At 37.7% G+C, this 17,104-nt stretch overlaps 1 protein-coding gene across 1 annotated transcript in view; it reads left to right on the top strand.

The window, feature by feature from the left end:
* LOC111862234 (DNA-directed RNA polymerase I subunit RPA1) overlaps positions 1-17,104 on the top strand; it is a gene marked incomplete at its 5' end in the record, with an annotated part of 193,383 nt that overhangs the window by 57,922 nt on the left and 118,357 nt on the right. The window contains 6 exon segments of the mRNA XM_033750596.1: positions 2,456-2,614; positions 8,100-8,262; positions 9,764-9,872; positions 12,480-12,658; positions 14,143-14,268; positions 15,027-15,185. Of these exon segments, the coding sequence (XP_033606487.1) occupies positions 2,456-2,614; positions 8,100-8,262; positions 9,764-9,872; positions 12,480-12,658; positions 14,143-14,268; positions 15,027-15,185 (895 nt within the window).

Genomic DNA, 17,104 nt, shown 5'->3' with positions numbered 1-17,104 from the left:
TTTTATATCATCAAATCAGTCATTGGTTTTGTAATTTTGTTGTGTTCCCACGTACAAATTGGAATATTCTATATTTTGTGTATATAAAATTATATAGGAGGCTCGTGATGTAGATGCAGTAAATTAATGTTAATTGTTTAGTCAGTGCCTCATCTTACAAAGTATTGTCCTTTCTGTAGGGAATGTAAACAATGACTCTTAATAAAGAGGTTGTATATTGTCCACCCACCTACACCTTGGTCTTCCCAGTGGTCTCTTTCCTTCTGGCTTTCCCACCAATATCCTATATGCATTCCTTGTCTCCCCCATTTGTGCTACATGCCCTGCCCACCTCATCCTCCTTGACGTACTTGGAGAAAAGTACAAGTTATGAAGCTCCTCATTGTGCAGTTTTCTCCAACCTCCTGTCATCTCTCTTTGGTCCAAATATTCTCAACACCCTGTTCTCAAACACCCTCAGTCTATATTCCTCCCTTAATGTCAGAGACCAAGTTTCACACCCATACAGAACCACAGGCAAAATAAAATAGTATGTAATAATAACTACAATTTAGGCCTAAAATTCTATATGTGAATAAGATATTTTGCTATAAAGAAATGCCAGATAAATATTGAAGATTAAGCAAAAAATTTGTATATTAATTTATTTCAATGTAGCAGTGATGTATAACCTGCATATGTGTGTATGTTTTCATAGTGTTCATACGTGAAAATTGACAGGCTTGTTTCTGAAAGAGATGAAAGCATAATGTGGAGCTTAGTACTGAGAATTTGGCAGCATTTCTGATGTTCTTATTTTGAAATTGCAATGAAACCTGAGTCTTAATAGATCTCTCTGTGACAAGTACATAATGAAAACAATTTAGAGTTGTGATTTGATTGGTTGCAATACATTATTATAGGCTAATACCTTTATCTCACAAAATTCAAGTCTCACTGCAGTAATGATAATGGTGGGTCATGTTAGGGTTAAGTACAGTACATCTATGTATGGGGTCTGGCAGTTAAATAAATGGACTGATGGTTTTTGTGGTGTAGCTATAAACACTACTGAGTTGCCATATGTTTGATCGTATTACTATACGATTGGCCAGTTTTATTTTAAAAAAAGTCAATTTGATTCAGTTTGCGTTGTGTATGCTCTAAGTGTTTTACTAGCATGCTGCTTTGTTTGTTTGCCAGAAACATAGGTATTAAGACTGTTATGGAACATGGAACATATACCTGCCTCACAGAATTACTGGGTTTTTGGACTTTTTCCATTGTCTGGAATTCTAGGTAATAGAGGACACGACGTTTTGGAAACTGGATCTGTTTCCATCTTCAGGTGAGAAAGGTGTCTCACCTGAAGACAGAAACAAATCCAGTTTCCAAAATGTCATGTCCTCTTGTTACCTAGAANTTCTAGGTAATAGAGGACACGACGTTTTGGAAACTGGATCTGTTTCTGTCTTCAGGTGAGACACCTTTCTCACCTGAAGACAGAAACAGATCCAGTTTCCAAAATGTCGTGTCCTCTATTACCTAGAATTCTGGACGATGGAAAAAACTTAAAAAAAAAAACTCAGTAATTCTGTGTGTCATCCACCATCGTCAGAACCCTCTACAATCTACATATACCTGCCTGTCAGCAAGAATGTTGGTGGAACCTGGCCTTTAGGGAAAAATCATCGGAGTTTTCAAACATGACCCAAAAACTAGAGCAAAAAATTTGTTCTAGTATCGAAGATCGTACCCATACTAGTTTTCTTTTCTCTTTTAACATTACAGGAACTATGCATTATGAATTTTTTCCTCTGAAACTAATAGTTGACCAAGTTCAGTTTTTTTTTTGTGAATATATCAATGCTTTTATTGATCTTTGACCAGGTTTTGTCACGACCATGTGCCATGCTACATATTACCAGAAACATACTAATGTTGGAAAATGTTACATACCTGATTTAACCACATGCCAGTTTTTGTTTCTGAAACTAATAATTTCCTTTAAAGGGTTTTATTTTTAATCACTTGAACACATTGGGAGCAATATGACAATTATTGAGAGGACTTTTGGTAAATGATTTTCCGCAATGATTCCTGCCTTGATGTAGGTGGAATATGTATATAAGGTCAGAGGGTGACCAAAAGTTTAAAAGTTGGATTATATAAAATATTGTTAAAATTCTCTTATAATCTGCCAGTAAACGCTGAGTATATGAAACATGTGAATTAATATCTCTCCTCACTTCAGTGTTTCATATTCCGCTTGGCCTTCCTGTTGGTCTCCTACTCTTAATTTTCACTTTTGCTGCTGCATTTGTCCATCTTTCATCTTTCAAACCATTTCAGTCTTTTGTTGTGTAGTGTAATTTATAGTGAACCAACTCAGTTTTGTTTGTATCTGATTTTCTCATTCTGTTTTCTTGTGAATATTTTAGAATCATAATTTGTATGAACAATTCTTGTGTTTTAGGCTGCAGACCTACTGTATACATTTCCACTTTCTTCCACACGAGGCTTACAAGTCCAAGTTTTGCGTGACACCTTCATATGTTCTCCATTATGTTGAGACACAGTTTTTCAAGAACATATTTTATGCTATGAGAAAAAAAATGAAATTCAGAAGTTCTGTGTAAGTATTGTAATAGAACCTCATTTATTGATTTTCATGTCATACCCTTTAGAATGTCGAAAGGTCAGACCCAAATCATACCATTGGTCTGGAGGAACAGAGTAACATATAAATGTACAGATATTGTAGCTCGTATAGACTTGAAAGGATTCTGACGATGGTGTATACACTACTTCTTTTGGTTTATTTTGGACTTCACCCATCGTCTGGTATGTGAAAGAGCTAGTCTCAATCACTGGACAGTGATTGAGACTAGCACTTTCTAAGGGGCCCAACTGAGTAGGTTTATCCTTCCCTATCCACCTGAAGACGGAGACAGATCCAGTCTCTGAAACGTCGTGGTTTTTTGTCTTTCACATACCAGACGATGGGTGAAGTCCAAAATAAACCAAAAGAAGTATTGTAGCTCATGTTCAGAAATACATGGATTTGTGCAGTTATTAAATAACAAAGAAAGTATTTTATCTATCAGTTCAGGTCAGAAAAATAGTATGACATAGAAAGTTTGCTATTGTAACGTGTTTTGCCACTGAAGACGCTGTTCAGATTGTTACTTGGTTTATTTAACAAGCTACAAATCGTAACTACAATTAATTATGACAATGTTACGGGTTTACACACTTTACAAACCATACTCACAAATCTCTTCACAGTATCTTCAGTAGTCTTCACGTATTAATAACGCGGGAGCTATACAAGTCTCACTGAATTACACACTCCAAATATAACTGTACTGCAGCGCACACAAAGTCTTGAAGGCACACAATAAGTCTTCACTGGCTCCTCAGTTATCGCGCACTATCACATAAAATCTTCTCACCACGCATTCGGGTCTTCTTTCTGCGACTGCTGCTGTATTTCAACTAACTGCTTAGGCGTTCCAGTGTCTCTTATAAACCCTCAGTTGTACAGCGGAGAAACCCACCTCGCTTCACTGTCGCATAAACAACGTGTTTACAGGCATTGCTGGGGAACGCTGCCGAGAGTTGTTCATTGCTGCGTAGCAACCAGCGCGCTTCGACTTGGCTTGGCTCACTTTGGCTCTACTTGGCACGGCACTGAGAACTGCTTTCCTCACTGTTGCATAACCTCGTCCAGTGATTGAGACTAGCTATTTCTAACGCGCCCAACTGAGTAGGTTTATCCTTCCCAACCCACCTGAAGACGTAGACACATCCAGTCTCCGAAACATCGTGGTCTTTTGTCTTTTACATACTAGACGATGAATGAAGTCCAAAGTAAGCCAAAAGAAGTACTCATTTTTACTGTTGCATAACTTGGTAGTCGACTTTTATCAAGGGTCTATCTTTGTGGTAACTCGTTCCACCTCCCATTGCCCAGCAGTGGTTAGACATGTCACACTATTTTGGTAGTAGATAAACTAATATAATATATAATTAGAACTTCAATGTAATGAGAATTTATAAAATTCCAGAAGTGCTTGATGTAACAGGTTCTTGTTATATCAGAAAACGGTTTAAATACATATCTACAAGTCTGTCCCCCCTAACTTCTGATTATGTATAATATATTGTGATACTAAGTTTCAAATAAAAATGTGGGTACCGTAGTATTTCTTCTTCTTTGAAGAAGTTATCATGGTGATACAGAATTAATGAAGAATAATTCAGCATTGTTGTGGTCATTGGCATTATCTGAACTGAATAGTTAATAATTTTTTAAACATATGTCATCACTTTTACTTGCAACTGTCTGCTAAGTAGCTTTACAAGCAAATGTCCTACCCATTATTTTCTGAATGCCTGCATGCATGAATCATTCGTACCCTTCTCACAATTTGCTGTATGATCACAAGTCCCACCCACTTCTTACCCATAATTGGCTGCATATGCATGCATGCAAGAATGAAAATATTGACTTGCGTTACACTTACACTTGAATGACACCAACATGAAGCAGTTTTTAAATTGAACCATTACTTATATACATACAGTGTATTGTGGTTTGTTTTAAACACCACAGTTGGAGTGTATGCAAGTGCTGGTTGTGAATGAGCCATTGTGAGTAAATATGAAATAGATGTTGTAGTAGTGGCACATAGGATATACCTGAATCCATAACTTTATTTTTCTATTATGTGATACGTGTACATCACTGCACTTGTATTGAAAATAAGCCCCTTGAAGACACCTGATTAGGATCTGTACCACCTGCAGCCACTGCATCTGTCATTACATTCATCACACAGTTATAGAGTTAGATGGGGAAATGAATTTTAACAGTATGTACTCACGAAGAAAAAGAAGCATTTTAGTTTATGTAGGTTTAGTGTGTACCCTATTTTCTCTTTGTTATTCAATATCATAAACATTGCTGAAGAGTTAATCCATGCCACCTTCATATTTCTCTTTTTTATTAGCTGCCCACCTCACACAGGCTTATTATTTCAAGTTTTGTATTCAAGTCTCAACTTTTCTGTTTCATTGCCATAATTAGGGTTTTCAAAATCATGCAGTTGGAACCATTGAAAATGCTGTAGATGTTTGATGTGACAAAACATTAAACATAAGCCTTTGTAATTATGTTCTGTAACATCATTCTTGAACTTATGTCAGTGGAAGCTCAGGCAAAGAGGAAATCTTTGTAAGGAGTAGGAGAAGATACTGCATGGTGCAAGGGACATCATGTGATGTACATTTCTTAGTGGTTAAAACTTGGAGGCAGTAAGGTTCTTGCATTTAGATTCTGGAATGCAAGGGTTTTCCTAGATAAGGACAGGACAGGGAGAGTGGCTTAACAGGATCATTATGGGCCGCTAGTCAAAAATAGCTGTTGGTGTATGCCTGACTAGTGAGAATAAACATACAAAGGGGCACAAACATGGATGCCGCAAAAGGAGAATGACGTGTAGATACACCAAACTAGTGAAAACAAAGATACGAAGGGGGCACAAACATGGACGCTGCAAAAGGAAAATAATGCATACATATGCCCAGTGGCGTGCGGTACTGTTTTTGATAAGGGAAGCAGTGATATCTAGTAAACGAACTGATAGCAATCAACTCACCAAAATTTACGTCACTTATTGAGTCAATAAGGTCGTTTTGTATGCTGTTCGATAAATCTGTAAATACTGTACTGTTCTCAAGGTGAACGTTGAGTTTATGATCATATTTCTTCAACAAGTGAACTAATTCCACATAATTTACCTTGGTCGATAGAATCCACGCTTTTGTCATGACCAAAGAGGACAAGTTGCCACTTTCCTAAATGGCAGATGATATCAATCAAGCGTTTCATTATTTCTCTATTATGCTGTAGTATCATCAGGCACTTTTGATTGTCAAATTGACAGTCAATTCGAGATCTCCCGAACATAACAAGTTGCAATGTTGAAATAATGTGAGTCTGAGAATTCTCATGCCGTTTCAATGCTTTATGAAGGTTGTTGATATCACCAAACCCGGTCTTGTTCCATACATTTTTTTCCTTGAGAAACAATAGACATGGCCAACAAAACACTTTTCCTATATTACGGCAACCGGATAGCCACTCTGTTTTACAATACTATTCCAAATTAAATTTCCTCACACTTAATTTGGTTTGTGCTTTAAGTTCTGGCACCTCTCATGTCGGTCGTCCTCTTTCTATACTTATTTTGTTGTCAGAAAAGTCCCTGCTATTAAACCCCTGTTTTAAAAGGCTTTAGATTGCACAGTCGCAGTCGCGTTGTCTGCCATCATTCATTTTAGCTGCTGCCTGTGCGTGTAGTCTAATCATGCCCCTGCCCTTATACCGCAGCAACAGATTTGCTTCCCTTAAACACAGATAGCTTCTTTCTGATGTGTAAAAATACGATCACAAATACAATCTTACGCCATCTAAATATACACTTACAATATTGTAATAGATCTTAAGGTTACCTATAACACCCAACAATACAGAAATCACACATAAACAGTTAATTTTCACATAACCATTGAAAGAACACAGGCCTTCGCTTCCATATCACAGGCATTAGCCAGCAAACTGAAAGTTGCTTCCTTGCCCACTTCGTGTGTGATGAATTCTTATGGAGAATAACGAAGGAAACTTGGTCCGTCCCACCAAGCAAAGGAAAGGAGAAGGAGGAGGCATGTGGCATTGAGCAGGAACGGGTGCTAAATGACAATATTCAAATCCTTATTATTCAAATTGAATTATTTATATATGACTTCTTTTCTTTTCGTTTCTTAACTAGGGAAGCAATGCTTCCCTTGCTTCCATGCACGGCATGCCACTGCATATGCCCAACTAGTGAGAAGAAACATACAAAGGGGGCACAAACATGGATATCACAAAAGGAAAATAATGTGGAACAAAGAGAGTTTTTATTCTCAAACACATTTTAATGTGAACAACGATATGCAATAGTGTGGAATAGATTGACTTAGATCTGGTGGAGTGCGACAGTTTCAGTATGTGAACAGTTGCCTAAAGATGGCCAAGTAGGGCCGAAACGTTTAGCAGTTGATGTGATTTTAATGTTATTTGAAATGAAAGAGAGACTGCAGACAGTTTTGAGTTACATTAGAGACAAATAAATGAGCGAGCTATATTATCTTAGGCTCTCATGACAGCAAAAGTGCATTTGCAGTTGAGTTATTTCTGCAGTATGTTTAATATCACGAGATTTGTGATATATTAAAATATGACCTTGTATGGCCTTGCACTTGTCAAAAATTACGCACAAAAGTGTAATCTGTGTACAAGTGCATGATTTATATGTCACTTCACTGGCTGAGACATGTCATTCAAAATGTATCATGTTGAAGAATTAGGTATTCGTATTGCAGAGGATTGCAAATTTTGTCTTGTTTTATGGTTAGTTTCAGTGATCCAAGGTCAATAATCTGAATGTTAGATTTTGTATATTTAAAATTGTCCTTAATGTAATGTTCAAATGTACTGATTTCCAAAAAAAACCTTAAAAAGTGAAGTTTTACTGTACTTGTCATCTTCAGTAAGAGTTAACAAATTCCAAAATGTGTAATATTTATGTGTATTTTTTTTCATTGTAGGTAAACATATGACAGTTTAGCTTTATTCATGAGTAGAACTAACACGATTAGCATTATTAAAAAAAGAAAAAAATGTGTGACTGAGAAAGTTTCTTATAGAAAACTCTTTTTATTCTGTTGAAAAGCATCTTGATAGGAATAATAAATTTGATCTTGAGGTATCCCAGTAATTATAGCTTTGTATTTTAGTTTTCATTCATTAGTTTCTTATATACTCATATTTAATTGTTATTTATCTTATGTTAAGACAATCTTATATAATATATCAGTGTAGTCTACTAACAATTTCTATATCCAAAGGTTATGTACCTGAATTGACTGATGAATGATAATATAAAATAAAATAAATGCATGTACCTGTGGCAGAGGCATTGAGATTTTGTTTAAAATATGCAGTTTATTTCAGAAGGAAAATAATATCAGTTTGATTGGTACAATTTTAAATTATTTTATATAACTTTCAGCATTCAGTTTGCAACAAAGAAGTCATCAAAAAATGAAGATGCTAATGATGAAGATGCTGGTCCAGAAAATGTGCTGGAAAAGCAGTCAGATCTTGATATGGAGGACAGAGCTAGGAAGGCTGGTGTTGGAGAAGAACATGAGAGCTCTGATGAAGAGGTAGAGGTAAGGTGATAGAACAGATTAGTATTATACTATCAATGTCCACACATAGTTCTGCAGCCTTCCACCAGAGGATGATTCTGCTATTGCCCTAAAGCTGTACGAGTGTTATTCATGAGTTGGGCAGAGACAAAAATGCTTATGCACTCTGTTTTTATAAAAGTCAGAATCATTGCAAATAATATGTAAGCGGCATAAACCTATTACTTGTTCATAATTCAGATTTAACCACAATAAATACAATTGAGACACATAATGTATGAATGTGTAACTTGCGACATCCCAAACAGTTAGTGTCAATTACATCTGTTGCCAGTGCCTGTGGTTAACCCTGTGCTGTGTCCAGTGGCTTTTTAGTGTACTACCAGCACACACCATCTCACCATTTCATATCAATTTTTAGCCCACTTTCCTTATTATGAAAAAAATGAAAGTAGGCGTATGTGATCTCCATGTTGTTTGTGTGTCTGATTCCTGCCCCCCCTCCCTTTCCATTAAGTTTTGAATGCCTGAACCAATGTTTATGAAACTTCTTATGTATATCTGAGCCAGTCTCAACAGCGCACTTCATAAATCCCTCCCTTCAGTCTGTGTGTCTGTATGTGTATCTCCTTTCATTACTAGACAACCGCTCGGTAAACACGTTCCCATGGCAGCGAATACATGCCACAGCAGAGCAATTGTTGGACGAGTGTGTCTTTGGGCCTGTCTATGTATCCCCCGATCATTCCAAATGACAACTCAGTAAAGATGTTCCTGAGGCAATGAAGAATTCTTGGAGGCATTGCTTTATATAGAGGGATTTCATATGTTCATATGTAAGCCACTGTTTAAAATGTATCTGTTTTTTTAATGCAGCGGGCAAGAAAAGGAAGTACTGAATTTTCCTGACTCCAAGATGACTTTGAACTGGGCATGTGCAAGAATGATTTTTTCCAGTTCAAAATGAGAATTGGAAATATTTTGAAAATCAAGTCAAGAATGAACATTATAGACCAATTACTTTTTTCACTGTAATTACAGTTATAACCCTAACCATTTTTCACACTGCACTACATTATGAGTACACTGATTATCCTTTTTGATATCAGATATTTTCTCAGTGAAAAGTTTTCCATAAATTATTGTATGTAAGAAATCAGTAACAGGGCTCTATCCTTTTTCACATTGTCAATTTGTGGATTACTTGAACCTTTGCACTGTTATAATTTAGAAATACTACAAAACTTCCTTTATACTCCCTCCAGTCAATATGTCCTTCTAGAATGTGATACCATTAACATAGAAAGTGGATTGTTGAAAGTTATGAAACCCTTTTATGGAATGTTTAACAATCCTTGTCATGTTCTCTAGCTTTATGTGTAAGTTACTTCACTACTGAAACTTAGTTTAAGGGATGTTTCAGATTAAAAAAAGAGAAAAAAGATTTCCTGATGCATATTTATGACTAATGTAACAAATGAAGAGCCAAGATATGAGAAAGACAGATATTCTTTTGTTTCAGGGTGAAGATGATGATGCTACCATTGCTCGCAGCAGACAGAGGCACACAGAGAATCAGGAATATGAGGAGCCAGAGGAGGAGGAAGAGGATGATTCTAAGTTTGATAAATGTATGCAACCCTTTCTTTAATGCAAACTACCTGACATTGAATGAGTATTTAACTCTCTGCACATTCTGTTTCCAGCAAAGTGCTCATGGTACTATGAGCCCAGTTTTCATACTTTGAATTTTAAATGAGATTCTGCTGCATTTTAATACCATGTATTATTAATTTTGCTATGTTGTACTGTACTGTGACCGCATCTGTGGTCTAGTCGTCAGAGTTTCTGACTACAGATCCAGGGGTCTTGGTTCGATTCCCGATGCTATCAGATTTTCTGAGAAGTAATGGGTCTGGAACAGGGTCCACTCAGCCTTGTAACAATAATTGAGGAACTGTTTCAAGGAAATAGTTGCTCCGGTCTAGAAAACCGAAATTAATGGCCATGGGGATTCGTTGCACTGACAACATGACACCCTCTATCCAATAAAGTTGGCACTAACTTCGCTGACAAGTAGCAATCGCTCGGTCGGTATAGTTTGCTTGTGGACTACAGGCCAAGGAGTTTGTTTTTTTAATGTTGTACTGTGACACAAGAAGTGAAGTGTTAAATTGTGTGACAGATAGGATACATGGAAAGAGCAAGTCAGACAGGGTACCTCTTTTGCCTGTCATTGTTACAATGAGTGAGGCTTGTAACTAGTGCAGAAGGGTTTGCTGTGTGAGTTTTTTTGTTTCATCACTCTATCTCTCCATCTGCTCATTACAATATAAACATCACATGATGGGGTGGTCAAAGCAAAGTGCAGTTATGATGTGTTACACTGTGTTGTAAGTTCTGAGGTTACCACAGCTGTGATTGTTAAGGTTGAGGTCTTATAAGCAGCATTGATGTTTTGTTAGAACATGCTGCCTCCATCTTAAGGTTTAAGCATGTAGGATGAGGAATTTATTCGTTAAAATTGGCAGGTTTCAATGAAGGCGGTCACTCAGACCCACAGGAAGTGGTAAGGAAATGGAGTTCAGTCTGGGACAGCAGGAATAGTATGCACGAAAATCATCTGTTTCAGGGCTAAATATTGCTTTATTTTTCATGTCACAAGAGGGAAATGAAATTGTGCAAAAAATGGCTCTTGTTAGGATCACAATATTCTTTTCCATCATGTTTTCCATCACAGGATGAAAAATGAGTTATCCCATGTATGGCACAGGGATTGGTTCATAAGGAAAGGGATGGAGATAGAATGCCACCCTAACAACACAAAGAGGAAGGGCAGGTTTTCCCTGAGCAGATCATGGAAGCCTCATGTCAACACCCACAAATCTCACATCATTATAGTTAAATGTAGTTTGCTGAATTTATCTTATGCTAATAAAACCGAAATTAATGGCTGTGGGGATTTGTTGTGCTGACCTCGCAACACCCTTTATGCTCCAAAGTTGGTGCTAACTTTGTGATGGTTGCTTGGTTGGTATTGTTCACTTTCGGACTCAAGCCACAGAGTTTTTTCTTAATATTTCTACTAATGATATTGCATGACTAGCCTTGTAAATATTGTGATGTGTTGCGCTATGCAGGGACACCCCTCCCCCCGCCAGCGGTTACGTAATGCTATCAGATCGGTGACGTCACCAAGGGATACCGCGGTTGCCAGGCAGCAGTAAACAACTCCCGACAGCGTTGCTAGCAACACGGCGCCAGACAACAGTGGTGCATATTACGTGGCTGTTTTCTGTGTTGTCCGGAACGAGGCTAAATAAGGAGCAGCGAAGACTATTCACAGTTAGTTAGTTAGTTATTGGAGAGGGTGGGTTTCCCCATGCACTTAGACCTGTATTGGTCCATTGTGCTTCCCTCTATGATTTCTACCAGTCTCTATATCCTACCGGTACTGGTGCTTACCGTCAGTCCTGCCCAGCCAGCGAGACCGGCTCTACTAGGTGAGAGGTATCTATAATGCTTTCCCCATGTACCAGAGGTATTAGAGACTGCTGTTGGGCGGGAAACGTCCGTAAATTTGGCTCAGTGACCTCCTTTGGAGATATGAGGTTCTTTTACATGCCGTAAAGGTACGACATGGGACCCACGGCTTAAAGTCCCTCCCGGAGGACTTGTTCCCTGAATTTTTCCGCCCTTAAAAATTCGACGACCTCTGCCGGGTATTTGAACCCGCGTACTACGAGTCATGAGGTGGGGACGTTACCTCTAGACTACGGAGGCCGCTCTATTCACAGTTAGTTCTCAATCTAGCCAGCAGAGAGTTCCGAGTTAGCCAGCAGTTCTCAGTTCTCCAGTTCCGAGTTAGCCAGCAGTTCTCAGTTCTGAGTTCTCTAAAGTTCTCGAGTTATGAGTACACGAGTTAGTTCTCAAGTTCTCGAGTTCCGAGTTAGCTAGCAGTTAGTTCTCAGTTCTCCACTTCTCTAGTTCCGAGTTAGCCAGCAGTCAGTTCTGAGTTCTCAAGTTCTCGAGTTACGAGTTACAAGTCAGCCAGGCAGTCAACCAGCATTTGCAGTGTAGTATTTGTGATACTGCCGATGGCAGTAATTGTGAGATTGTAATTTGTGTGATTGTAAGAGCGAATGTGAAATAAAATTCGCTATATCAAATACGGCGTGAAGTTATTTGTCGCGTTATATACCCAACACGCGGCAATATGTTTCTCACGTCTGGTTTAGTTCTAGATGAGGGGATGGAAGCAGATGAGAATGTGGAAGGAAGTGATAAATTGGAAGCTGATAGTTTCCTGCATGACACAGCTGAAGGTAAACAGGAGTCCAACAGTGAACATCATGAGCATGGAGATGAAGACAGTCAGATGTTTGAGGCTGACAGTGACATTCCGCTCCTTCAGGGGGTAAGTTCAGTAATTATTATCTACAGAGCTGCATTCACAGTGTTAGGGGTCCCATTTGACCGTGGTGTGGTGCATTCTCAGTTTGTATGTAGAGGAGACAACCTTGAAATGGTCTAAGATTTGTGTTCTGTTGTAAGTTTATTTTCAGTTTTGGAGATCAGAAGAGAAAACTGTTTCTTTCTATAAATATATATTTATAGAGCAGTATAATTTGCATCATTTCACATTCGCCAGTTCCCCTCTTTAGTAAGTTGCTGTCTTAGTGAATACCTTTCTGAGATCTGTTTAGTTCATTCACAAAATATACAACATTTGTTACGTTTATGACTGTTGACTGGCCAATGTACAGTGAGTTCAACCATCGAGGAAACCGGGGAAGCGGCATGTGTCAGATACATTTCTCACACATTGTTGCTGTAACTGCCAATAGCGGAATGAGTCACACTGATGACTCATTCCGCTATCGGCAGTTACAGCAGCAATCTGTGAGAAATGTTGTATCCGACTCACGCTGATCCCCTGGTTTCCCCGATGATTGAACACTCTGTATTTGTCAGTGTAATTTCATTCTGTACAGGATACTATTGGAAAGTTCCCTGACTAAGTCAAAAAAAGGAATACTGGCTTAACTTACTCAATTTTGGATACCATCTCCTTCAAAATAGTCTCTTTGGGAACATATAAAGCCATCCAATCCTTTTTTCTATGCTTCAAAAGCATTGTGGAAGTCATTTTCCTCAATGTTGTCGAATTACTCCAACATGTCTAGTTACACTGTGCCAGTTAACTGTACTTCTGGCAAAAAAACAAATGCCTAAACACTTTCTATTTCAACAAAGCACAAAACATGTTCAGTTATTTCATGGGGAATGTTGCTTCCCCAAAATTTTCAAGTTATGTTGATTAACATTTCCTCATAAATATTCATCGTAAAGACAATTTTGTTGTAAAATGTTTGTCATCTTGAAGTCAGGAAAGAGAGACACAACAAAGTGTGTGATGAATGTCTCTGTCTTGGGCAGTTACATGATGCAGCAATTGGTACCTATAACTTTTACATTTTTTATTTGAGATAACTTTTTTATGACTGTGATTGTAGCATTTTAGGTTGAAAGATTTGGAAGCTTAAGTCAAATGAAGAATAAACTTGATTGTGTAATTGACTTAAATGCATTTAGCTTCCATTCCTAGAATGGTATGCATTTTCATTTGTACTTGCTGTAGTATTCTTGGATAAGACAGGGCAAGTTTGGTGTCAGTTATACAAGTTCCAAGTGACTGATTTCATGCTTGTTCATGTCACTATATAGTTTACTTCCAGAATAACAGTACAAACTCCTGCTTTAATGTGTGTGCTGAGTACAATTCTGAAGTATGCAGGGTCATATGAATGATACAGCTTTTTCTTTGTGCTTCTCAAGCTATTTAATCAGGTCATTTCCTTCATGGATGTGAGGATTACCTTTTTGCTGTCTGTATTTCAGATGCCTGTACATGTGAATGTCCTTAGTTATGAGGCTAGGCGAAACAGAGTGATTTCCTCAGTGCAGTTCATAGTGGATTATGATTATGACACTGAACAAGAACTTTGGTGTAAAATGAAGTTAGCAGTAAGTATGTTTCTTCGTATTATAATTGTATTAAGCCAAGTGTAAGTAGCATGTCCTTCCATTTCATATTTATTCCTCGATAAATATAACAGAAATTCAGTGAAATTTCCCTGTTATTTTCATGTCCTGATGGAGAAGTATGTTGTAAGAAGCTGTCTTTGACTCATTGCCAGTTTAATACCATTAAATATAGGGAAATTATACTGAACTGCTTGTAATTTTTTTACCATTATTGGGGCTTATGGCTGTGGTAATGCAATTTTTACCTGCTGTGCAAAGTACTTTTCTTTTTCCTTTTTTATCTTATTTCAATTCCTGAACTTTCCACTTCTGTCTTTTATTTCCCTCTTTATGTTCCTTCATCTTTTCATATTTCATGAGCTAATTTGCCTAGAGTGATGACTTGAGGGACATTAATTCCTGAATGTACTGAGATGATGAAGATTATGTTACAAGTTTTCCAAGTTGCTTTAGTTCTAGTCCAGATGCTTACAGTAAATGTTAATACCAGTGAGTAACCGATGCAGACTGCCAAACTTCTTGAAAGTCAAAAGTCATGAATCTGGCAGTGCATTGTATATTTGATCTTGAGGCTAAAATAAAAGATGAAAGTACAGGCAAATTTTATTTAAAAAAGAGTGGCAAACAAAATAATGTGAACATTTTTATAAGTTGAATTCTGAAACCCAGATGATAGTTCTGTTGATAGTTGCTGGCATAAGAACCTCAAAACCAAGTTATTTATTTGCTTTTTGCAGCTGCCGTTGCAGTATAAGCGACTTGATTTAACAGATCTGCTGAGAGAGGTGGCTGCCAATTCAGTAGTCTGGGAAGTACCTTCTCTCAGAAGAGCTATTACATATGTCAACCCAGAAACACAACAGCTCTCACTGAAGACAGAAGGCATCAACTTTCAGGTAAATACTCCAGTTTAAATTTAATCGTCTATGCTACAAACTGGAAGGTCACAGGTTTGAGTTCCATTGAGGTCACTGGATTTTTTCAATTTACCTAACCCTTCCAGCCACACTATGTCCCTGGGGTCGACTCAGCCTATAACAGAAGTGAGTACCAGGAATCTTTCTGGGGGGGTAAAAGGTGGCTGGTGTGCAAGGCTGACAACCTTACCACCATCTGTTTGCCGATTGTCTAGAAAATATTGGAACCCTGATGTCTCACAACCCTCTTTCACGGCCTGTTACAGTGATAGCTTTACCTTTTTATCCCAAAATGTATAGTTATGTATTGTCCACATTATTAAATTGAGAATTATACCACGGAATAGAGGGTTTTAGGATGGGAATATAATCATTTCAGAGTCCACTGTTTGTGTGTTGTAATTTTGTTGTAATATCTGTTCACTTACCATTTTAACTACCATTTAGTTAACCGTGTAATTCCATGTACCAGAGTCCTTTTGAAACTGGATGTCATTCAGCTAACCCAGAATTGTTCTGCCTATTATGAAACCGAAAGGCTTATCGCTGCATTTACAAGAATCCACCATCCAGAAAAATCCAGGCCACATCCTCTTCCCCCTCTGTTTTATTGTGAACTTAATAAGACTGTAAACAGTTTGGTACTTGTCGATAAGACCACACTGAATTCTCAGTTCTAGTGAAGCCAAATACCTCTTCATCTGATCTTGTTTGATCATTGTGTACAAAATGTATGAAGGAAGAGGTTTCCACTAGAAAGATTGAGAACATGACTATAGATCATAAAGATGGCCTAGCATTCCATTCTTGGTGATAACTGTATTGAATAGCGTTGAGTCTGCAGTCGATGCCTATACTGACTCTCGGTTTATGAGTTTTGTGGGTTGTGTGTCCACATATGCAACTCATGAAGACTACGGAGTTATTGGGTTTTCAGACTTTATCCATCGTCCTGGTTTCTTTTGTAAGATAACTAAGAAAAACACGATGTTTCGGAAACTGGATCTGTTTCCGAAATGTCGTGTTTTTCTTAGTTATCTTAAAAAAGAAAGCAGGACGATGGATAAAGTCCAAAAACCCAATATCTTTGTGTGTTATACACCATCGTCAGAATCCTATAGTAATTTCATGAAGACTAGCATGGCAGCTGCTATCTGATGATCTCTGTAATTTCGTTGAACATCAGCCTGTTACCATTCTTAATTACTGTACTTTCTAAATATGAACAGTGTTGCAATATTAGTAGTGCATGAAGCACATGGATCTATGTCCCTGAAGCAGTTTATTTTATCATGCCCCATGTGTGTAAATCCCTCGCGTGTAGCTGCATAGAAAACTCAGCATTTCTCATTACTCAGAATTCTTTTATGTGGATAAGGAATAAAAATTACACCGGAGAAATGGCAATAACAGCTTTTCCTTCACTGACTGTGCAAATGATATATGGACTGCTGATGTCTGCATGCTTGCAGGGTACACATGCTTATGTAAGCTGAAACTGAGTATGTACACTGAAACTTTATTCTACTTCCGCTGCACAGGGTGCATCTATAAATCAGTATCTCCCAGAGTGTGAGTTGTGGCTCTTGGGGGACTGTGGAGCTCTCTCCTGGGGCTGCTGAGGGATTTGGCTGATAACGAACAAGCTGAATTAATTTTAATCATATAAGATCAAACTAAATTACAAGTAAACAGTTTAATAGAAAAAATAGTTAATAGATATTAATAAAATTCATTATTAATTATTGTCTGATGGTGATAAACCATATTTTGAGTCATTGTGTAGGTTTGGGGGGCCTCAATTCAAACTTTTCTTTCATCTCAAAGGAGTGTTCAATGAGGGAGTTTGAGAACACTGCTGTAAATAATAAAGTACATAAAAATGTGGATCATTTGAA

This window comes from Cryptotermes secundus, unplaced genomic scaffold, assembly GCF_002891405.2.
Source record: "Cryptotermes secundus unplaced genomic scaffold, Csec_1.0 scaffold1698, whole genome shotgun sequence".
Lineage (NCBI taxonomy): Eukaryota > Metazoa > Arthropoda > Insecta > Blattodea > Kalotermitidae > Cryptotermes > Cryptotermes secundus.
This window is presented reverse-complemented; position numbering and strand designations above follow the sequence as displayed.